We start from the raw sequence: 25533 nt of genomic DNA on the forward strand, positions 1-25533 counted from the left end.
AGGTATGTGTATTATCCTTATGGCAGTTTTTTCAATCACATTATCAAACAAACACCAGTTTGCCCAGTACCAAAATAGGTGTGATTAGTGGCTTTGACTGGAACAAGGACTTCTGAGTTGAAATGACTTGAGTTTGAAAGAGAAGATTGAAAGGAAAACAAAACAAAATACTGAATTTCTTCAATTAGTGGAAGATGCAATATTATCTGGTAAGAGATACTATACAGACAGACAGACAGATACACACACACACAGTATACTGAAAAATACATTCTTTATCACTCAGGTATTACTTGAGAATCAAACAACCTGGTAGGAAATTTATTCTCAGTGCATTCTTTGTGTGCAACCTATATACTGTACGTGCTCTAACTAGTGGCTTAGAAAGGTGATGCAAACTAGCTTCCATAAGATGCACCTCCATTCTGTTCAGTGGAACTCACAGCATTACTGCAGTGCAAATTGAGCTACTCATCTATATGGCTTTCTGCATCTTCCTCCACTATGCATGCATGCACTGGTACTGTATGTGTACCATATAAATTCTACATTATGAAGGAAAGGTGGGAATGTATATTCAGACCTGGCTTCCTCCATGCCTTTTCATGTGGACAGGTAAAATCATAATACAGCTGTCACTGAATTGCTGAATGCAGCTATAGAGCTTCACATAATCATGGTTTTGAGGTATACCTGTCAGCATAATTCATTTTAGCCTATGCTTTGGGAAGGTACTCTTTCAGGTTCAATTGGACTGTTACCTTCTGTCAACTCCAGCTAGCATCCAATGGCCTGAGATTTTTGGTCTAAAAATAATTGGACCATAATGACGTTTGTTGTTGTTAGTATTGCTATGTTCATTGTTCCTGATTTTTCATTTAGTTATGTACAACAGTTGTTATCATGAGTTCCCTTGGCTGAACAAGTAGAACAAAGGGAAATTATGCATTTCAAAATAAGTGAAATAGAAAATGCCACCTTCCCTAATCCACTTTTGCTTTTCATCTTCCTCCTTTCCTATGACCAAGAGGCCACATGACTTAGACAAACTTTCTCAAATGTTCACCAAATCTTGACACCCCAGTTACTACAACATCTAGGTAGTGTAGCCAACAGCTAGAAACATTAGATAGGGAAAGCTAGTGTAATCTCTACTTGGCAGTTAGAAACTTTAGTTTGACCATCCCAATGGACACTTACTGTGTCTTGGCACTTCTTTTGTTTAGTACTGATTCTGAGCAAAAAGCTGTCTTTACTTTCTCATGTGTCCCACATTCTGGAGTGCAGCCAACTAAGGATCTGTTGGGATGGATCTGGCTGTCTACTGTAGTTAGAGTAGTCATATGGATTGCCGTGCTACCCAGGTGATCTAAGCATTTGCTGTCTGTCATCTTGGCATGTAGGCCAGGAAGATCTGAAGCATTCTGATAGGATAATACAGGGATCAAATTCTTGGCATCTTGATTTGATTGTTCCTGGTTGATAACTGATGATGTATTAGGTCTTGATGTCTTTTGTACTTGTACTTGGCTTTTGACATTGTCATCTGCATGATGACCATTCATGTGGAGTTTCTTCATGTGATGGACCACAGCTGCAGCATTGAAGGCTTGCTAATAAAGGAGAAGATGATGAGATCTGTGAGAGTTATGAACCTGTAGTTCTCTACAGAACCAGACTGATGAATGCTGAGTATGTTCATAAGCTGTTGCCAAAAATTTACCCTCAGGAGATACTGGAAGCAGGCCTCAAGTTCTTACGAATGTTTGAGAATAATATACAGTAAAACAATGGTAGACAGTCCATGGTGCACAAACTATAAGCAGCTATGTGTGTGGGTTTTTTTTGGTGACCTTTTAGAGACCTTGGAAATTTGACAGTAAGCTACCAGTTTATGGCAATTCAAGTCTATAGGCGACAGGAGATAGGCAGTCTCTTAAATAACAAGGTTCTATACCATGTTGGGCTTCATAACCAGCACCTTCAATCACATCCAGAAGCAAACTGGAAACCAGTGCAGCTTACAGAGCAGAGGTGTCACATGGGCATCCTAAGGCATGCCCATAATTCCCCATACCACTGTCTTCTGGACCACATGAAGCTTTCAAGTGGTCTTTGAGGGCAGCCCCATGCAGAACACATTGCAATATTAAGCTGTGAAATGAGTAAGGCATGAGTGACTTTCCAAAAGGCCTCCTTATCCAGGAAAAAGTACAGCTGACACATCAGATGAAGCTGTGCAAAGGACTTCCTGGCTATAGCTGCCACCTTATCAAGCAGGTACTGTAAGTCCATGAAGAACCCCAGTTGTCCACCACCCTTGAATAGGGAAGTGCAACCCCATCCAAGGTGAGAGAGGAATATCCCTGGACACAGATGGCCTTAATACCCACAGCTCCTCGGTCTTGGTAGGATTGAGTCAGAGATGGCTCCTCCCCACCCACACAGCCTCCTGGCACTGGGACAGGCCTCTGACAGCCTCACTTGACCAGCCTGGATTTGAAAGATATAATTGGGTAACACCATGTACTGATTATGCTGAACCCCAAACTGGTGATTTCCTGTAGATATTGAAAAGGAGAGGAAAGAGAGCCCTGTGGCACCCCACAGAGGAGTGGCCTAGGGAGCAACTTCTCCCTCACAACCAACACTGATTGGGACTGGCCCTGAAGGAAGGATACCTCCATCCCAGTTCTACCACGGGTCATCTACAAGCATGACCAAGGCTGTTGTCAGCTCCACTAGGAAGACCACACCATGAAATCAACTCCACAGGAAGGCTGAAACTACTTTTATTGACAACCTAGGAAGGATTCAGATCTAGCACACAGATGGCTGAGCCAACAGTGTAGAGAATCTTGTTTACTTCCTCAACCCTCACCAATTCAAACTCATCCTAAATTACACCATAAATGAGGCACCTCCACCAGACCTGCCCAAACAGAGAGCAAGTTGGAATGGATCTGACTGACTTTATCCACCAGATAGCCAGATTATTCCTCACTCACCGCAGATGGTCTAGTGGCCTGTTCCTACATAATAGGGACTGAGTTACCCTAAACAGGCCTGCTAGATGGCTATAAGTGGATGCAATAGGGGCAGAGAAATACTGACATTTCACTGCCCTTATTGTCACAAAGTAACCCCTAATATGGGCTCTTACCAAGTTTGGTTAGACTCACCCTGAGTCTTCCTATGATGTTACTCCATGTGTCTCTTCTGGTGTATCATCTCCCAGAATTCCTCAGTAAACCAAGGTGCACTCTGAGATCAGCACACAGGTACAGGGCACATAGGAGCCATATAGTTCAAAGTCCCGGTCACCCACCCATTCCTGTAGTCTAAATTATACAATAAAGACCTCATAAATTTTCCCAAGGGAAATAGGTCTTTTGAAACTGATGGCAGCCCTTTCTATCTGCTTCCCTTTATATAACAAATTGCCAAATAATTCTGTTTCTGAGGAAATTTCTGAGGAAATTCATTTTATACTTTGTACTATATGACAGACTCAAAACCATATTAAACCCTTAGCTACCTGGGTAGTATTTAATGGGATTTTGGGACTGAGAGGTTCTGTTGGGAAATCTAATTTCCATGCTACTGGTAGGTGAGCACCAGAGCATAAAATCCTGGGACAACCACATCAAGTGACTTACCTTCCACTTGCTTTTTGCAAAATTTTTTTGGATCTGTACACTGATAGATGGATAGATGTCACAGTAGAGGGCTGTGTTTCCATCAATCCTGCAAATGAAGTAAGATATAAAACAGGCCTGTAAACAGATGGTGTTTGTGAGTGAGGCATATTTCATTCTTGTAATTTTTAGCTGATGTCTTTCTGTGTACAAAGTGGTTTGGGTTTGCCTCAACAAGGTACTTTGAGCTGCAGAGCCAAGGCAGTTCTAGTTGAGCTGAAGAGACAACCTGACCGTGCTTGATGGGGTGACTTGTGTCACCTTGAAGCCTTCACCTGCAGTTCCAGGAATCAGAAGAACTTTTTGCATGTGCTGCTGGAAGTTAGAGGAGGCCTCAAAAGTAAGGCAAAGTAAAATAAATGGGTGTTTTATTTTATTCATCAAACTTGTCACTGCCCATGTCCTCCCACCAGAGTGACTCTGGGTGGTTTTGCTGTTAGAAGTGGTGTGCGGGAAGGGTCTGCCCTACTTTGTAAAACAGCATTACTCAAAGCATTGCTAAAGTGAGCCACCCCTTTGAAGCTTTGCACAGTTCTAAGAACAGTTACTATGTCAGATGCAAGTTTCTTTCTAAAGGTTATGATTTTGTATAGGCTGATTCTTCCTGAACTGTTTAATCTGAGCCAAGATCCTGGCTCAAATAATACTGATGGATCTCCTTCTCAGCTTTTTGCAGAATCTCCTTAGTTCTGTGTCCATCTTTGGTAACCTCAGAATATGTCAAAGCCCATTTTTCCTTTCTACTTTCTATTTCACTTCTCTCTTCAGTCATGAGTGACGTCTGTATCTTGCTCAGGGCAGTTTCTAACTTGAGAAGGTCTACTATAAAAGCCAGAAGTTCTATTTACTATATATTAAAACTATAAATTAGTTAACTGAACTATTATGGCTGCCTGCAATGGGTGGGGAATCATCACTTACTGCCATGTTATCACTTACATAATCATAGCACTTGTAATTTTAGTAAAAGCACATTTATTGATTGATTGAACTTCTTGACCACCCAACTTGTATGCAGTGACTCTGGGCAGTTTACAATACTTTGGGTGGTTTAGAAAAGCATACGATAGCTTCCTGTTAATATTGTCCATTGTTCTTATTGTCCATTGTTCATTCAAACAAAAATTTCAGAGAAGACAATTATATTTTATGATCTAATGCTAATGCCATGTGAATACATTACTGTATCACAGAATTGCACTTAAAAAAAAATATGCAATAACGTTGTTCTTCTCACCATGGATGCCTGAGGGCTTTCTCACAGGTAAATCTCTTATTTGGATTCTTCGCCAGTAAATGACAAATGAAATCTTTGGCTGTTTAAAAGGAATGAAAAGAGAGAAACAGAGAAAGGTTTTAGCACAGATGCCAGAAGCCAAAACCAATCTGCCATAGGATTCATTGCTCCATGTGCTCTATTGCTCTATATGTTTTTATGTGCCCATGCATATGTATGAACACACACACACACACACGAACTTTCCCCAGCCTAGTGCTCAGCAGATAGTGGAACTCATAGTTGGTCCTATATATTTTGAATTGTCAATTGAAATACTGTATATAAATCAATTTCACCCAGTAAAGTAGCACAGCATTAATAGAAAGGCTCAATGCATTTCACTTTGCATTAGGTTTTAGTAATAAGGATCAAACTGATGACATGCACCTCTAGACAATATAAAAAGATGTGAATGAGTTCCAAATCATGTGTGTATTATTAAAAACTTACCAAGTGGTAAGCAGTTCTGGATCTGGTATTAAAGAGGGAGTACTTAAGATTCATGGTATCTATTTATTTACAATTATTCAAGTAAAATCTATTAGAAGCAAGGATAAATCTGATAGCAATCAACAGATGATTAATTGTGCTGCAGATTCTGAAAGAATATCTGCACCTTCACAATGCTTCAACAGGATACAATATCAGTGAAAATCCCCCACACGCTTGCAACATCTTTTCTCCCCTGCTCAGCCACACAGACACACTCAAGGATGTCACCTATCAAAAACATGGTGGAGCAGTTATCAGAAATTAGAGCAGTTTCCTGAAATCAGTGAACACATACTTTTAAAAAATGGTTGACTACTGAAAGCTGCCTAATTACATACTCATCTGTAGTAGGAATCCAGAAGGGAAACATAATTCTAGCAGAGATTTTGTCAGACTGAAAAATACCTGATTCAGAGATATCATCCCAAAATGGAGATTCAAATTCGAAGTATCCTTCTTTGATTTTCTCAAACAATTTGGACTCTGTTTCTTCATAGAAAGGAGGGTATCCACACAGGCTAAAGTAGATTGGAAAAAAAGAGAGAGAAAGACAAATGTCATATATATTCCTTTTCTGTGTAAATTAAACAAGGCTAATCAATATCTAATTAGATATCTAATATAGGGCAATGCTACCTGTGAACTATACATAACTCATTCTGGCTACAGTCTAATATTATAAAAGACGGTGAGAGGTTTCAGGAGCTCATACTGGATGTCAGTTGCCAGTGGGAGAGGCAAGTTTCAATATCCTACCCAAACATAATTATGCTCCAGAGAAGAAAGAACAGTGGCTTTTGAATAAAATGTATAAAGACTGTATAGATGATATTTTAATTCTAAGCCAGATTCAGTGCTCATCACAAATTAGAATAAATTCTTGTAACAGCCATCTTCAAACTAATACCTTCCAGATTTATTGGATTATTCTCATCCAGCATGACCAATCTAGCTGGGGTTGATGGGAGTTGTAGTCAATGATGCACCTGAAAGCTCTCAGCCAGGGAAAGCTGACATCCTCGCTAACTTCTGAAACCAACCTCCACCCCCACCCCCGACCATGGCTCTTCCTTGAACCAAGAGGCCCTTTCTCTTCAGTTCTGCAACTTGGTGTAGCTGGTGTTAATCAGTTAACTCGATTAGTTTATCAAATTAACAGTGTTTATGACAGGCATCAGTGCATATGCCTGATGCACTGCCTGTTGGCAGTTTCTTAGCTTGCATAATTCTCTGCCAAGGTTATTTGAAAAGCAAGCGCTTTCACAATGCAGACATAAACAAAACAAAGAAATAACCAGGCTGTCTGTCCATCGTCCGTCCATCCATCCATCCATCCATCCACCCATCCATGATATTTATAATATATTGGATTATAAATGGTATATAAACAAATTCCTCTAGTTTACAATGGAGAAATTTACAATAGAACCTTTTCATAGAAGGAAACCTTCCAAAATTCCTATATTTGAAACCAGTTTTTAAAATCAGCATAGGGTGCAACAACCAGAAAAATTATGACAAATAGGAACCGCAACAACAGTTTTAACCAAAGATCTGAACAAATACAGTAGATAGGTCTTCAGCTAGTACTGAAAATTTGCCAAGCTAAATACTGAATATGACTCAATGGAGGGGGGAGGGGAGAATGAGGAATTCCATTGTTGGAATATGTATACCAAAAACACCCTTTCTCAGAATGTAGCATCTATACTAAATTGGTTCCAAGATGCCACATAAGGCAGAAGAGGCTCCAACAGATATTCAGGTTCTAAGCAGTATAAAAACTTCATGGTTGAATTTGACTTGGGAGAAACAACCACTGTTGGTCTCAACATTTAGCAACCAGTATTTTGTGGCAGCCAGAAATTTAAGGGTAAACCTAATGGGACTAGCTTGCAATAATTCAGCCCTGAGGTTACCAGCACATGGGTTGCTCTGGCTGGACAATCCCCATCCAGAAATGGCCATAACTGAAAAGCCAGCTTCAGGTAGAAAAGCTGTCCTCCCTCCCCACCACCCCCAAGAGACCATATAACCTAAAACTTGTTACAAAAAAAAATGCAACCAAGTAGAAGATATTAAAATGCAGTGAAGAGTAGTCATTGTTTTCTTTTGGCTCTTAGTGGGCCACAAATGGCTAATGCTTTCTACTTTTTATCTGAGTTTAACATGCTGTCAATAAACCTTTGAAGGATATTGGCAAGTTTGCTGTACTTAAGTTCACAGTTTATCTTACAGGATGTAGGTAATAACTCCAATTGACCAGCAATCCACAGCGTTACTGTATGGCTTTTGTTCTAACACCTCTGGAGCTGCAGTGAACAAACAACAAAACCCAAATTACCAATAATATAACCAACTGATCTCTTAAAAATTAACTAACTCTACATTAGCTCAATAATTATTTCTGTGTAGCAGGGCATAAAAGAAAGAAAAAAATAGCATGCTTGACCAGCAATGGCACAAGTTGCTTACTCTGGAAAGGCTGAGGAGGACAATATAGGGGAAAGAATATGAGAGAGAGAGAGAGAGAGAGAGAGAGAGAGAAAGAGAGAGACTAGCTGTGGAATATAGGGCGATGTGATATTTGTTCAAATTGTAATTTATTGAGATAGCCTTATAGAGTACATATTCATACATCTTATGGATTCTGAACAAGTTTTATTTTAATCAGTGGTCCATGTAATAACTGTGATCCTATGGAGAAAAACTCCAACTTATGCATATTTATATAAGGCAGAATTTAACTATAATCAATGGGTATCAATGGATCTCTTCAGATATTGTCTAAACATGCGGAGTGAGTGGCTGCAAATCACTTACGTTTAACTTCTATGCATTCATAACAATGCTTGCAAGAATCCTTGGATGTACAATTGTATATGAGAAGGAACATAAGTGTTTTATGATCTCTCCCAATCACATGGGGAATTCCATCTGCATATACAGTTGTATGCAATGGGATTCTGGAAAGGATGGCTGATTTTTCCTGGCATTTAGTAGTTATGATTTCATTCCCTCTCTCCATGCATTTAGATACTGAGAACAATACACTGAGAATGGGGACACTGTCAACATTTTGTCTACAGCTTAAAGATTCAGCTATTTCATTTTACATAACTGATATACAGAGAGAAGAGTACATTTGAAAATGGCTAGACACTCAATATCCTCCTTATGTTTACTCATATTCAGACAAATTTACGAATAGAGATTATGAATGTTGTCATCGCACATGGTCCAAATCACAACTTATTTCCATTTTCAACTTTCGGGAAGAAATGGTGAACTGAAGATGGCTCCGCAAAAAGCCAGTGAGTAGACCAGCTCTTCGTAATTCCTCTCCTGACAAGGAGAGGACTTGAGATTGCCCACAAGTGCTCCAGACAGCTGCTCCTCATGAGGAGACTGCAAGACAGTTGTCTTTGGTGGGTTTAGAGCTCTGAGAGACGAGGTAATAGCCATTTTGCTCAAACCACGGTTGGCGCCTTTAAAAGGACACTGGGTTCACATACTTCCTTTTCTAATCACTTTCAGAAATTGCTTGTAAACTGTTTCTCAGCTGTTAGGATCCTTTGCATTGATAAATTTTACAGCATTGGGCAAATTTCCTTCAATTCTTAGTGAAAGAAGTTTTAAATAGAAGTTTAAAAACTATTTTTTTTCTTGAATAAACAGCAAAAGGGCGATTAAAAGTTTGATTTTAGAAAGTTACAAATGGACTAAGGGTCTAGATAAATTTGAAATAAGAATAATCCTTCCCATGGGAAAATGTTTTCATCTTGAATTCTTAAAAAAAAAAAACATTAGATAAAACCTTAACAATTGGACACTAGAGGGAACAAGTGGGAACTAAAGTTTACAATTAAAGAAGATGAACATTCACGCTTGACTTACTAATATAGAATGTAGCAAAATATTTTAATATTGGACATATTGAAGGATATTTTTGAACAATGGACCCCGAAGTTAATTTTAAGAGTGTCTGCCTGTATAGATAGACTGTGTTTAGAAGATGCTATGGAAGAGGAACAAGTTTCACCTGACGTAATTGAGACTGATTTGAAAGTGGATTTAAAAATGACAGACTACAAGAATGACATGGAAAAAGTGTTGTACTAGGCATGCAAAAGGCTGATGTTTTAATAATTAAAAGGTATATACAAATAAACCAAGAGAGTGACCTGGATAATTTTCCTATATTGGATTTACAAAAGAGGCTTGTTAAAGCTTTGAAGAATTTTGTGAGAAGGGATGAAGAAAAATGAAAAGAAATCAAGTTCTAGGGATTTGAAGGGATTAAAGATCAAGACTGTTAAAAGTAAAAGGAAGGAATATAAAGCTGATTTATTTGATCAAGGTTAAAATAGGTAGATTGTTATCTCTGGTAATCCTTAATAGACTTTTGCTGATCATGACTGAACAACGAGGCTTTAAAGATTTGTTTATAGGTAAGAGATGGGTTATGGGAAGAAGAGATCATTTGTTGTATTTTAAGAGAAGGTGATATGTTACTAAAATTGTTTATACTTGTGATGAAGGGGAAAGTCATTTCTTTATATATTTCTTTTCTTTTTCTTTACTATATTCTTATTTTTTCTTTTTCTATTTTTTCTTTTTTTCACCTTCTATTTTTCTATTTTTCTTTTTTCTTTAGTCTGTATTAGTTTTTATTGTTGTAAATCATAATCTTTAATAAAATTACTATAAAAAACAAATTATTTCCATTTTCTTATTTACCAACATATCCCGGAGTTCCACATGCTGTAGACATGATGCCATTCTGTTCCATTTTAGACAAACCAAAATCAGTTATCATGATTTTGGAGTCCTCTTCTGGAGTTAGGTAGAGCAAATTTTCAGGCTATGGATAAAATGAAAATTAATTATCTGACATTCAATCTCCGGCAGATAACATTGCTGTAATGAATCTAGAAATACCAAGACCAAAATGTGCCATTTTCATTAGTTGTATATATAGTTGGTCTGAAGTTGGGGAATAGAAAGTGCAATAAATGTATTTTCAGAAAGGAATAACATAAAGTGCAATATTCTACTGACAATATTCTTCCCAACTCTGCATATTAGGAGGTGGGTGTGATTTAAAAAAACTCATTACAAATTCATGGATGCTTGCATGACTTATAGTTAAAATACGCTGGTGCCTAAATATAGATCATAAAAGGAAAATACCTTTAGATCTCGATGGACTATCCCATTTTCATGAAGATAATGAACTGCTCTCAGGACTTGCTGAATTACAATACTAGCATCCTTCTCAGTGTAAACACCTCGTTCTAAAATACGGTCAAATAATTCTCCTCCAGACACTCTGCGGAAGAAAATTCAGTTTGGATTATGTGCCGATGTAGAGGGAATCTGTTTGGTTTAACTTCTCTATGTTCCATCTTCTGTGTTAATTTATACATGGTGCCACGCCAAATAAATGTGTTTATTGGTAACACTGGGAAGTTTTGCATCTCTAATTTGCTTTGTTTGTAATCTGAAAGGGATTATAAACCCAGACTCTAATTCGTAGTAATAGGAACTGTTGCTTAGGCACTTCTGATTCTCAGGTTGGAAAAAATACTGCTGTAAAGCTTTAGTACAAGCCATAACACCCATTTTATACATGGAATCATGACATAAATAAACACATTCATTTTAATTCTGAATTTCACCATTAAACAATTTGAAGCCTCAGCTAGAAAGAAACTGCAAGTGCTGCCCTTTGGATCTGCATCACACTTGGATCTCCAAAGAAAAATGGATTGCTTATAACACAAGACAAGGCATATTAAACCCAATATGCCTTAGACCATGCTGTACTTGTGCCTGTCTCCAAATGACTAGAATGTGTTTTCATTAAATCTGGCATATAAAGAAGTTCCTTCTGGCCTTCCATGATGCAATTTACTAGTATATAATTAGCAGGAAATATCTTCATTAGATGAATCTACTTCCAATTCAGCTTTGAATACAGAGTCTGGTTTATTGCTGATAAGCAAACCTATTTTCCCTTTTTTAATGCTCAGCATATATAAGTTAGATATTTTCTCATTAATTCTTTCCTCTTTTGAATGTGAGTGAAATGGGCCATGATACTTTTGTTTAGGATCCATCTGCCGACTGTGCAGAAATCCTCCCACTCACAGATGTTATGTTGCATAATTCTTAATATTCATTATTGGCCACCCATTGAACAAATTAGATACCACGTTCTTCTCATTTCTCTTCTAGCTCCTTTTCCTGTTACCAGCAATAACTTTTTTCTTTACTCTTTACAACATCTGAACAAACTATTATAGACAGAAAGAAGGAAACTGCTTGTGTGGCTTTATTCACATATATGGGTGAATACATTTTTAAAATGACCCCAACCAAGAGAATATTGTTTCTTTATTACAAGGCTAGATGGGTTAGACTGCAGTCTTATCTATGCCTCATTAAAGTGAATGAGGTTGAATACACACACACACACACACACACACACTGTATGTAAGGGATTGCAAGATTTGCCTTGGTAAATTTATCCTGGAGGAACAATTTGAACAATTTTGGGGGAAGAGGGAGAAAGAAAGAGAGAGAGAGAGAGAGAGAGAGAGAGAGAGAGAATCTTCAACTGCTTGAGCTCTTGTGGTACTTCAAAGGGGGGAGAACAAGCAGAAAGTATACAATAATAATTTGGATTAATAAACTATAAATAAAATAAGGAAGTTAAAAAGAATTCCAAGAAAGAAAGATAGAAAGCAGAACCTCTCTTAGATCTTTTCACTGTTGAACTATGATAGGGCCTAAGAAATCAGAAAAAAACCCATCAGATCAACAATATCCAGTAGTCTGATTCATTAAAAGTCTGCTACTTTTAAATTGTTACAATAGTGCTCCACATTTCTGTGGCTTTACCTTACACTACTGCTGTCACACTTAAGTACTGTGTACTTAAAACACAGAGGGACTGTGCTGATATCACAGTAAAGACCTTTGAGTTGGTCTGCATCTCTATGGCTGCCATCCTTAGTTTAAACATAACAATAGAGATGTTTGCAATGCTCCCATAAAAAACAAAAGCATTCCCACAAGGTTACAGGACTATTTAATATAACCTTCTACAACCTAATGTGATCCAAGTATGTTGGGCTATGTTTCTCAGAAGCCACTGACGCTTGGCTGGGAATTCTGGAATGTTTGTTGCTTACAAAATGTATGTGTGGATACTTACAGCTGCATTACCAGATAATAGTGGGTGGTGCTTTCATAAATATCCTCAAGAGTTACTATGTTGTCATGCTTTATTCTGCAACCAAAGACAGAATGTGATACAGATCATTAAAAAAGCAAGCTGGCATTCGTCCCTCCTTTGTGCAAGAAGTTTTTCATTCAGATTTTACTCTGATACTTTCATTTGAGGAACAAAACACATATTTCGGCTCAGAGATCCAGCTTCCCACTACTGCTTGCAATACACTCATGGAAAAAAAAAAGGAAGAACATTACAAAACATGTTTTTTCTTATACAGAAATTGTACTATTTCTGGAAGCATGTGGGCTAGATTTTTTCTTATGTTCTGTACACTATTCTGAAGGAGACAAGGTTTAAGAGAGCTTACTAGTATAGCTTTCTTAAAATATTTTATTTTTCTTTGAGTAAAAATTATTCTCATTTTCTTTCTGTTGCTTTCAGAATAATGTAAACATTATACTTGAGGGATCAGAATGAAGGTCTACATAAATCACAATTTCCAATTATAAAATTAAAATTCATAAAATTCATCCTATCCCTGATGTTTCTGCCTGTCCTACTAGATCTGGAACAGTGGACATGCTCTGGGTCTCATCGGTTAAGCAGTATCACCCAGTGGGCTCTAGGAAGCATGCCTTCTCTGCCATGGGCCTGCTTTGTGGAATAGTCTCCTCATAAAATTCAGACAGCCCCAAAACTGTTGGCCTTTCAGAATGCTGTGAAGATCTGACTCTTCCACCAGGCACTGGAGCTGGGATGTTGATGGAGTTCTGGTATGGATATGGTTTATTTGATGAGTTGATAATGTGATTTTTAGGCCCTTCAACCTGTTTTTTTTTCTTAATGGATTTGTATTGTTGGTGTTTGTAGGCCAGGAAACAGGCTGCCCAAGACTATAGTCACAGTATCTTTCCTTTCCCTCTCTTTTATATCTCAATGAATTAGGGTGGAGCCAGTCTGAGCTTCTTTCTCACTTTCTTATTTATTTCTGCTTCCCAGGCTTAACACATGTTTTTGTTCTCATAACTGTTTCTGCATATATGCTCCAATGTCATCTCTGTGGCTGTCTACAGTAGGGTTTTTTTGTTTTAATTTCTGCTTCCTGCCAAAATTCCTTGGGTAGATTGGTGGGTAAATACATATGTTAAATAAATAAAGGGATTTCAAAGGCATGGTATAAATATCTTCCCATTTCTTGTTTCTATCATATAATCATCCCACCAATTCTGTCTCTGAACTAGTGCAGCACCAAATTATTTTTCTGCAGTTTTTCAACCATTCCCATTCACTTTGATGGTAGAGAAGTCACTTTCAAAAATTATTTGAAAGGAACAGAAAATGGGTGGGATGAAGGATACTTGCAGTTGCTTTAGGGAAGAAAGTGTCTGAATATTTCACAAGATACTCTCCCTAGAGTCTGCAGCCTGCATGATTTCCCACGTTTCATCCAAAGGGAAAATATCCTAAAGAAATTCCTCCCTGTAGTTTTTTTGAATCAGGAAGTGAGGGCAGCCATGGAGTCTATAGACCAAAGAAATGATGGGTAACAGAAAACATAACAAAAGCTTCTCCTGCTGTCACCTTGCAGTAATAAGTTAAGCTTAAAGTATCACCCCCAAATCTGAAGGGCTTTGAGAACGAGATATAGGTGGTCCTCACTTAACCCTAATTGGGATCAGAAACTCAATTGCTGAGTGATGCAGTAATTAACCAAAGAGCCCAAGTGATTATGACAGCTTTTGATGGCATTTAAGCAAGGACTGTGCAGATAATTAAGCAAGGACTTCACGTAACTGGTTCTAGTGACTTCCTGCTGGCTTTCCCGTTGACTTTGCTTGTTGGAAGCCAGCAGGGAAGGTCGCAAATGAAATGCATGCAGGCCGACAAGCACCTGAATTTTGATCACGTGACCACAGGAATGCTGCAATGGTCATAAGTGCAAGGAATGGTCATAAGTACCACTCGTTCAGCACCATTGTAACTTTGAATGGTTGCTGAATGAATGGTTGTTAAGTGATGACTACCTGTAGTAAAAGAGAAGGAAATTATGTATTTATTTTAGCAAAATTGGAAGACTGATTTTGGTACAATACTCCTCTGAGTGCACAGTTTTATTTAGCATTCATGTCCAGTAGCCCTCATTTGTAAACTACTACTACTTTGTGCCTATTCATTTCTAAGTAGCTGAACAACAGACACAATATTGTTTGGATTTATTGCCATCGTAACATAGGACACCAGTATTATTTCAGAAGTTGGGATGGGGTTTATTGCCAAATGAGAAAAGAGTGACATACTTACTTTCTCAGCTGAGATGAAATAATCTCCGTGAAGAAAAAAAAATGATGCTAGGAAAGAAGGGATCAGAGAAAAGGGACCCCTTCTGTCTCTTTGGCTGATTTACACTACATAACATGTAACTGTATACTAATTTAACTGTTACAGATCTCCCTCCATTCAAAAACCATCTGATACAATATGAGGAAAATGTTAAACATTCATTTTTAGACCTACAACTTACAAAGCTCAGTTTGCCAAGCTTCAGCTGGACTTGGCAGGAGACTCCTAGACATGACTCAGTTAGTTAGGGTCCTCATTGCAGACAAGAATGAAGCTTAACACAACAGTTTATTGCTGCTGTAGGGCAAAGAAGCTAAAGCGTTTGTGCATCTTTGCTCAAGCATTTACAACTCAGCATTTCTTTCTCCTGCCCTTCCAAGTTAAGAGATGTTTAGTGGCCTTGGGTAAGCTGTTATTATATTTACATAACAGTCCTCTCTAGCCTGGGAATCACTGGTTTCTGCCTCACCAGTTTTAGCCCCTACAAAGTATTCCTTGGAAGAAAAGAATATTGTTAGGAAATCAGCTTAAATCTGCTCCTCCCAGCGTATATATGTGTGCATATGTGTGTGTAATGTTCCATCTTTTAAACACCTTGCCTTCTTTGTTATAGTAAGAAGGCATAACGTTAAGCCTTTAAGCCTGTCACCTTCTTTTGCCTTGTCGAAAAGTTTCACAGTACATTCATCTTTTTATTTCTCTGCTTTCTCCATCTCTAAATGAACTCTGTGTGTACTTTATTTATATGAGCTGCCTCTCATCGACTGCTTTCCCGCACCTTTCCTTGAACATCCTCTCCTTTTCCTCCCATTTACAGTAAATGCCTCTTGATTTCCTCCAGCTGTTTTTCTGATCTTTCTGCTTGTCTTTTCTATTGCCCTTGCAGTCTGCACTGGATTGTATGCCCATTGCTCAGCATTATTAAGATGTGTTCGCTGAAGATATCTGTGTTAACCTGTAGACTGAAGATTGTAGTGAATGACTGTTAATGGATTATTTGTTTGCCCTGCATACCACTCGCCTCAATTATTGCTGACCAAATTGTAGAGATTGGTTATAGTTTCAGTTTGGGACTTCATGAACTCTTAAGTCTGTTTAATATCCTGTAGTGTTCAGTCTCAAGAGCACTGGTGCTATCAGAGGCTCCACTTGATCACCACATAAAGGGCTGCACTATGTTAAGTTGTTAGTCATAGCAATAACATATTCTTTTTTGCCTGGTATTCTGTGCTAGCTCAAAGTTGCTTTGGAGCTGCAGTTTTATTTAAATTTCAGATGCTATTCTGTTATGCTTCTGTCTCTAATACATATATAGGTAGAACAGAGAAAAGAAATCATTTAAACATTAATTCTTTTAGTGCAATGTTTCTCAACCTTTGCAACTTTAAGATGCGTGGACTTCAACTCCCAGAATTCCCCAGCTGGCATGGGGAATTCCCTGCTTTAGTGAATTAAATCAGAAAGAGAACATTGATGTTTCATCTGTGAAGCCTTCTGTCCAGATGAGACAGTCTTTAGTTTATTGCCCTTTCAACTGCCCTAAAATGAGTAACTTGTGGCCCTGTTGAGGACTTTTGGAAGAAACATTGAACTTTGTCATGCATTCCCAACTGTACTTACTTCTTCAGCACAGCTATTTCATTCTCCAGGTTGCTGTCCTGGGTAGCTGGTGACTTTTTAATGCACTTCAAAGCAAAAAGCTTGCCAGTGATTCTGTGCTTCACCAGGAAAACTTCTGAAAAGGCCCCTCTGTGAGGAAAGCAAAGGTGAAAGGTTGGGCATTGTATTGCTGTGGTTGGCTTAACTGTTCAGATATAAAATGCTGCCACATAAAATAGCCCACAAAGAAGATAGTAATATGTTAACACTACTTTCAGAAGCAGATGGCATTACTAATTAGATCCAGGGATTTGGCTGCAAATTCAAAGGTATTAATTGGATAAGTTGCCAGTGGGGTTTCAAGTTCTATTTATTGTGTAATGGTGACGTAGAGAGAAAACGTAGCATGGAAAAAAGATAAGTACGTGGGCTAAAAGGTAGCAATTGTATAACAACACCTTAGTTCTTGGTAATGTATTATTGGAATATATAAACCCAGAATGGAGAGTTGAATTGATAAAGTTGTGGATGGCACCTAATTCACATCTAACCCTCTGCAACCTGTGAGTTTTACACAGATATGGCTAGCCTCTTCCTTGTGTTGCTCTATATTTCATGGGCATGGGAATTGACTATATGTCATGCGCTGCCTACCTCTGAATGATGCTCAGACACTGGTTCTGTGGAACAGGCTCTGATTTATTCACGGTGTAGGTACAGTATAGGAAAAAAGCTGAGAGTGACAGGAGCGCGCCGGTGCGGGGTTTAAATACCCCGCGCCGGTCAGCGCCCCCTCACTCGCGGTTACGTCACCCCCCTTTGTCCAACACGTTGTCCTGCCGGTAGGTGAGGGGTTGCGAGGCCCTGCTGGCGTTCCGGGATCGCCCATCATCGGTTTCTCTATTCCTCCGGTGATTGCTGTCAGCTGGGCGATCTCCGTTGCGTTAGCGCTAACAGCTTGGGTGTGCCTCGCGATCCGTTTAGCCATTGTTTCTTGTCCTTCAGTCTTTGTGAGTTGATGGCTACTTATCTTGAGCCCCTTCCCCTGTTTCCTTGCTATTGTCATGTGTGCCATTGCGCTGATGTCTTCAGCTCAACGGCACTCATGACACTATATGGATGGTAAGATCTGGGCATTCACCTGGCAAGCAAAGAGCCTGATTATTTTTACAAATCAGCAGGCCATGCTCTTAAATATTTCACTGTACCATTCAACCACTAATGTAGAAAAAATCACAGAACAAGGTAGGGACTACTCTTTCTGAACATCATTATATTAACTGTCAAGTTATAATGTATGAAGAATAAGTAGGATTATATATACCTTTGCACAAAAGGTATGACAAAGTCATTTCCCTTGTTGGCTGCAGTACTAAGGCAGGAGATTCTAGGAAACACTTTGATTTCTCACAGGGACAAATTCTCTTCATCTTGTGCAACCAGAATTACAGCCACAACAACAAAGCCCTGAAATGGTTTTGTTCACTTGTTCAGCCTCCCAAATAAGAGACTTTGAGAAGAATGCAACTCAGGAAAAGAAAACAAAGGAAAAAAAGGCATTACAAATGTTGTTTACAACATTCTGTCATTGCAGTCCCATTTTGGGTCTCAGGTTTTCAGATAGATAGAAAGGCCATTTCTCATACTAGGCAACCTTGTTTTGTTGGTAGGAAGTAAAGAGAAAAAAATTATATAATGAAAGATATTTGAGGAACAAAGTCTTCTAGCTTTTAACAGCATTTCCTAGCAAAATATGCCAAGAAAGAAAAGGATGAAGTTTAAGCTAAGATGGTCATTATTATTATTGGAGTGTTTATAGCTTTCATTGTGTTAAAGAAAATCCAGAATTATTTATACTTAGAAGAAACCCACTCAAATCAGTAAGGTTTAAATTAGGCTGGGTTTCCTGGGCTTAAATAGGTCTGTTTTACATCTCATCAACTCTGGAATGAATTGTAACTTGAAACTACAGTTATATCTATACCACAAACCTATATACAGTATGATGACAAAGATTCTGACACTTTTATTACAGCAGTTGGCTACTGTTCACTATGACAACATCCTAAAAGTTTCTGTCTGGCCTTCCTCACAAGTCTTTTGTCAATTTAGGATACCAAAAGGAATATTTATTTAATGATTAATAAATCAAATTTATAAGGCCACCCAACTCATAATGACAAATATTTATGAGCTTGACTGTTTAATAGTGAATATAACTTTCCATTTTATGCAGTAAATAGAATTATAGCCCAGTGTTCTCAGAAGCAAACAGAGAAAATAAAGAAAACAATTATGTACCATCAAGTAACACTGATGCATATCTGAGTATTTTGTACTGCCTGTATTTGCTTTGCAAAATTATATGTAAGGGAGAGCTAAAATGGAGAACATCAGTGTATAAGTATGAAAAGTGGGTTTATTACAGGGTGGCTGTCTCATACAATGGATTTCCACTGTGGAAATTTAAAAATTCCTTTAATATTGCTTTGTAAGAAAAAAAAATCTTCAGATTTTCTAAGCAGTAAGTTCAAACTCATTCAGACAATTTAGAAATGCACAGGACTTGATTTTTTTAGAGTTACAATTCCATATTGTTTAAAATGCCTGAGCATATTTAAGATATACTACTTGATTTTAGAATTTTGAAGTTTTGTGTTAACTTCACTACTGAGCATTTAGGAGTATATATTTTATTCTATACTCATTTTTATATCTACAATATCTGTCTATCTATCTATCTGTCATCTCTCTCTCTCTCTCTCTCTCTCTCTCTCATCTAAATAGGACAAAATCTTGGGTTTCAATAAATATTAAAGAATCAGCATTAGTTGTCAGATTTTTTTTCAACTATTTTATTTTGCTTTGTTGCAAAATCATACTGTATGTATATATTAATTTAACATGTCCAGAAACCTGTCAAATTTCTAAGTTGGGGAAAGGCTACTGGATATGTTTAACAAAATGTAATTATCTAAAATTATCTATTATGAATTGTCTAAAATTCAATTTAGCAAGCATCTAACAATATCAACAACAATACCATCTGAAGGAACAGCCTGGGGTACAGATCCAGTGACAATGTTTAATATCATTTAAAGATTTTGGTGGAAACACAATTTGCAGGAGTAAGAAGTGGTGACTATGGTTTATAAGGTGCAAATTATTGTTTTTTATTGTGTATTTAGTAACTATGACTTAATCAAAAATTTCCATAAGATAATGAATATAAAATGGCCACTTAATCTATCAGTGATAGAATCTTTGTCTTAGACTTCCAGCCTTAGCTAAACAGATCTTGACTACCCAGGTCAATACATGTAATCAGCAGAACCAGACAGAAAGAGACTGAAAAGCAGAGAGGAAGACTAAAAAAAGCAGTTAGGGGAATGTACAGAATGAGGGAACAGTCATTAGCCCACATAATGGAGAGAATGTATGAAGAGCAAAGAACAGTGGAAAATAAGATTTATAGACGTTTTATTAACTCAAAACAGTTAGGATATGTTCCATTGTTCTTCATTCTAGGGCAGAAAGGTCACTTTTAACTGTTTTAAGCTGTGAATCAGTGCTTTGCTTGGACTGCACTGTGCACAGAGCTAATAGTAATACAGTTGTGTGTTTTTTTCAGGTCACTGGAAATTCATTCTCAGCAACTGAGAAGTTGAACTGCAGTGGTAGTGCATGGGGAATGACGAAAAGGCTTACCAGTCCTAAGCAAATTCTTTCATAACTTCTTTCAGCTGGGGGGAATAAATGTACAATAATTCTTATATAATGTTACAAAGATATTCATGACATTCTCTAGGGGAATGGGTAGCAACAGTTTCTCCAAGGCGTATTTATTTTATGTTAATAGCAAGCTATGTAGCATTTGTAGATACTCTACCTTATTCAAAGTCCTTAGAGATACTGGATGCAGAAACAAACTGTAAAACACAGTAATCTGGATATTATCCCATTTGTTATCCCTCTATCTCATTTCCTATTCATTCCACCTGATTCTTGTTCATATCTACTTGAAGCATAAATATGCAGAAGTAAACTAGAGTTTGAGGGACGCGGTGGCACTGCGGGTTAAACTGCTGAGCTTGCCGATTGGGAGGTCGGCGGTTTGAATCCGCGTGACGGGGTGAGCTCCCATTGCTAGTCCCAGCTCCTGCCAACCTAGCAGTTTGAAAACATGCAAATGTGAGTAGATTAATAGGTACTGCTTCAGCGGGCAGGTAACAGCGTTCCGTTTAGTTATGCCAGCCACATGATCACGGAAGTGTCTATGGACAAACGCCGGCTCTTCGGCTTTGAAACGGAGATGAGCACTGCCCCCTAGAGTCAGACACGACTGGGCTTAATGTCAAGGGAAACCTTTACCTTTACTTAAACTAGAGTTTAAGTAAGTAAAGACTTTCAAAAAATTGAGGGCATGGATTTTATTTTTGTTTTTTGCAAATACATATGTTGCAATTTCTCTCGTAAACTCTTAATTAACCTCATTTATATACAAGAGCCAGGCTTAGTGATGCTTAGAATTGACCCACTGAATCAATGAGACTAAAGTTCATGAAGTTCTAAATTAAGTTCCACTGATTATAGGGGGAGTATTTTGTAGGTGGGTTTGCATGTACCATTATGCAATAATTTTTAACAATGTTTGTTGAATAAGCCATAGAAACCTGGTTCCTATATCAGCTAAGCGGGAATCCAACAGAATCAACAAAAAGCAACCTACATAATTTAGCATAATGTTCCCAACATTTTGATACCATTTTATTTTTTCTTCTTGGGTTTTTTTTCTTTTTTCAGTTCTTTTATCTGTACATTTCAGTTATACTTTTCTCTATAAAACTCCTGTTGCATTGGGGAGTGAATAAGAATTTGTAGCAGTTCACAACTGAAGACAGTAGGAAATCATCATCCCACAGATCAGATGCACTGGCATCTGTTTCATGTTTTATTCCTAAACAGTTTATGATAATTACAGCCACATTTAGACCACTTGAATCAACAAGCTGGTGCAAAGGAAACAAAAGCTTTCTGTAGCTTTTTTTCTGTACAAAACTACAGAATACTGGCTCTGGATAATCACTCTAATTGACAAGGCTGACTAACCATGGATACATCACAGACTAAGAACGTCTGTGCTTGGAGGCCTGAGTGAAGCAGGCTGACACTAGAATGGACATGTTTTCTTAAGTGTTTGAAAGAACAAATGTTCCAATAATCTTGACAACCCCAGCTTCATTTATATTAATAATGAAAATCTGACAAATATATTAAGCAGATTTGAACTGTGGGATTTTGCTGGCTTTATCGTATATGAACTTTCCAGGTAGAGGAGGTTGTTTTACTCAAAGCATTGTGTGCACAATTTCTTTATTTACTTATGCTCTGTTATATCTATCTACTCCTATAAAGGGATAGATTTGATGGAACAAGGTATTAGTAACTGGGTTGAAGCAATGTTTGCCATTGTAGCAGCAATCTTCCTCTAAGTGGAGACTAAAAATAAAAAAGCAAATAAAACATCAATTTATCCACATGACACTTTGCCTGGGTTCACACAGTAAATCAGGTTAAAATCTTGTTGGCTAATGTTCAATGTGTAATGTGAACACAGCCATAAGGATGTCCAGTATAAATTTAAATTATAAATAAATAAATGGCTATTCTGTTTCTTCATAGTCTAACATGCAGTAAGAAACACAGGCATTTCAGACTGTGTATCCAGTTTGTGAGAAATTTGCAGACTTATAGTTGTATTGTTTCTCAGTCTAATTGGGAATGTAAAAGTACAATTTAGCCAAATATCTTATAGCTCAGAAGTAGATGCCACTATGTTCAATCCCTCTTACTCCCAACTAATTGTGGGCAGAGTTTACATCCATTCAACCAGATCTTTAAGCATCTTTATTCAAAATGTTGCCCCCCCCCCCAATTTAAAGTGGTCTTTTCTTGAATAAGCATAAACAGAATGGCAGCCTGTTTTGATCATGGGAAGTGACTTAATAAACTGAGCAAAAAGCTATCGCACCAGACCTTGGTGCCATTAAAGCTGGTACCTCTCTGAAAGCTACTAGCTCAATTCTTATCACTGTCAAAAGAGGAATGGAATGGAATGGAGGCATGAAATGGGAAGAGCAAAAGATGCACTGGGAACACATGAAACAACATGACTCCTCCACACCTCCTTGGGATAATAACAGCCAGCTGCATAGCTGGGCTATGGTGCCTAGTGCTTCTCCTCAAGTTTAAGCTGGGACTTTTAGCCCCACAGCACCTATGTAGGCCTACTTGCTGGACACTACAAAACAGTTGGAGAGAACTTCCAGCTGTCACAACTCACTCTTAGGCTTCTCTCTCAGTGTTCAGATCTGCATATTAGGTAAGGAAGTGAATTCAGATTGCGTCAGCTGAAAACGTGAACCAGACTAAATCTTTTAGTTTTGACTATTTTAGAATAAATACTAAAATATCAGACTGATCAAGTAGTTGACACCTTTTCAAATTAAAATGCCAATTGTTCCTGATATATATTTTTTATTCTATCCATTTGTTGGATGCATTTCTTGCTTTTCAAACTGGAGCTCAAGGCACTACGCATACCCCTCCTTTCTCCTGCTTTTCCCCATAAGAACAATCCTGTGAGGTAAGTTCAGCTGAGAGAGAGTGACGCTGGCCCAAAGTCACCCAGGGAATTTCTATGGCTGAGGATGGATTAAACATGGGTCTTCCGGGTGCTGCTACAGTATCTTAATCAATACACCACACTGATTCTTCCAAAGTAACCCCCAACATTTCAGAAATGTGTTCTGATTAGAGCTGTAAATAACTGATGAATTAAATAGAGCTGAAGTATTTAAAAAAAATATTTTGAGTCATTCTTTGGACTGTTCATAAAAATAAACTTTTGGGAAAACGTTAAGTCATACAGTGAATGGAATGCTTTTAAAAGTCCATTATGATCAAATGAGAATTGGCAGAAAGAGCTAATTGACGGGATGCTCAGACCCCTCATTGGCTTCAGGGAGGAGAAAAATGACATTTATAATACAATATTGAAGTCACTTAAATGCCAAGAGAGAATTAGAGTGGATGCAAAGTGTGAAGGAGAATCTTTTGACCGTTCAGCTATGTAATCATAATCAAGAGACCAACTGCAGAGCCAATGGACTATTTTTAAAAAAAACAAAATTCTTGTGTTGGTGAGTGAGGTGAATTTCAGAAATAAACCATTTCTGGGGGAGAAAGATTAATCTCCCAACCACACATGCTTAAGAGCTAACGTAGTCATTCTTAAAGGAAGCAGAAGGGGAAGCAACCTAATAACCATGGACACTAATGTGCTGGAAAACTGTATTAATAAAGAGAAAGAAAAGCACCTTTATGACATCTTAAAGACTAATACATTTACTCTTGCATAAGCTGCCATGGATCACAATATATTTCATCAGAAGCATCAAAATATATTCATTTTAAAGTGCCACAAGACTCTATTTCATTTGCCATGGGAGACTAATGCAGGTAGAAGAGAGGGGAATGGTGACAGGGTGCTGTTTATTGTAGCATGAAGCACAGTGGACCTTCTTTTGTCCTCTCCACATTGCTGCCTTCTTACACTTTTGGACTGGATACAATTGTAATTGCCATCATGCCTGAATACTGGCCAGGCTGGTAAGGTCTAACACTAACTGGAGACTAGCAAGATCTGGAAAGCTACAGGTCCTCTCCCTTTCCTTTACAGCCTTTGCTGCCCCATCTACCTTTTCACATGAGACCAACTGTATCTCACATCCTGCGAACGGGTCCCCATTCCCTGTGTGAGCACCATGTGAGGTGAAGACATATCTGAGATGAAACAACCTTCTGTGAAGAAGAATCTTCCCCAAAGGGTCCAAAGCTCCTTTACTCTTGCGAAGTTTTGAAGAGAAAATACAAAATTTACTTCTGGCTTCAGAATGAATATTATGGCCCAGTGACTCTGCTGTTGGTTCTGTCATGCTTATCAGTTGTTTTAATTGGTTTGTGTAGTAACCTCTGCTTTTTAGGTGCTTCTGAAAGTGGCCTGGAGCTTTGGAAAGGCTGGGAATGAAATGCTTTGAATAATAAAAATTAAAAGGAACAACAAACACTTACGATCCAAGTGCTTCCATGAAAATGAATGTTTTTCTGATATTGGTAGTCTGCTTCTTCCAGGAAGTGCCCTCATCCTCTTGTTCGCAGCCCATCTTCTCCAGAGTTGAAGTTGAAATTTCTGATAGGATATAGTAATGGTTGAAGAAGAATATTCTAAACAATTATTAATGGTAACCCATGAAGTTCTCACATTTTTCTGTGGCAGATTTCTGGCATCTTTAGCAGATTTTAATATAACCTGTAGACCAGTAGAAAAGAATCTGCTGCATCTCTAAGAAATTGTGGGTTCCTAAGTGTTGTGATGCCACCGGCTACCCCATTTCTGCTAATTTCTACAATTTGATCTCCTGGTTACAATCCATGCTTGGTATTTTTTTTGTAAACTACATACTGGAGTAAAACAATACTGACATTATCTTTCCCTGGCAAACACTCCTATTCTTCTTTGAGGGCCCCAACTACTCTCCTTGTGATAATGGGCAGCATTTCCTAACACTTGGGAAGATTCACTGTAAGCCCCAGGAGGGTTTTCAGCACTGTGAAAATTTAAATCGTAAAAAGAAGGCTTGTCATCTGAGCTTCCAACTCTTATTGAGAGCCAGAAATGTCCCTCTGGAATATTCTGTATATTGGAATGTGAAAATTTAGATCTGGTGATTCAGAGACTTTAGACAACAGTGTTGATTTGCAAGTTTTGAAATAGAATTATTTTAGAATTGATGATAAAATAATTTCTAGCATTATTCTAG

At 38.0% G+C, this 25533-nt stretch overlaps 1 protein-coding gene across 1 annotated transcript; it reads right to left on the minus strand.

Moving 5' to 3' along the window:
- On the minus strand, nucleotides 1-24897 carry CAMK1G (calcium/calmodulin dependent protein kinase IG). The gene is made up of 11 exons (XM_063297446.1): nucleotides 24785-24897; nucleotides 16673-16801; nucleotides 12692-12766; nucleotides 10663-10801; nucleotides 10210-10333; nucleotides 7706-7781; nucleotides 5875-5987; nucleotides 4936-5014; nucleotides 3660-3747; nucleotides 1201-1613; nucleotides 1-126 (listed from the first exon to the last, which is right to left on the minus strand). Exons 1-11 carry the CDS (start codon nucleotides 24874-24876, stop codon nucleotides 36-38), a joined length of 1419 nt encoding a protein of 472 aa, XP_063153516.1. The 5' UTR covers nucleotides 24877-24897; the 3' UTR covers nucleotides 1-35.
- Nucleotides 24898-25533: the final 636 nt, after the last annotated feature.

Source organism: Candoia aspera, chromosome 3, assembly GCF_035149785.1.
Source record: "Candoia aspera isolate rCanAsp1 chromosome 3, rCanAsp1.hap2, whole genome shotgun sequence".
Lineage (NCBI taxonomy): Eukaryota > Metazoa > Chordata > Lepidosauria > Squamata > Boidae > Candoia > Candoia aspera.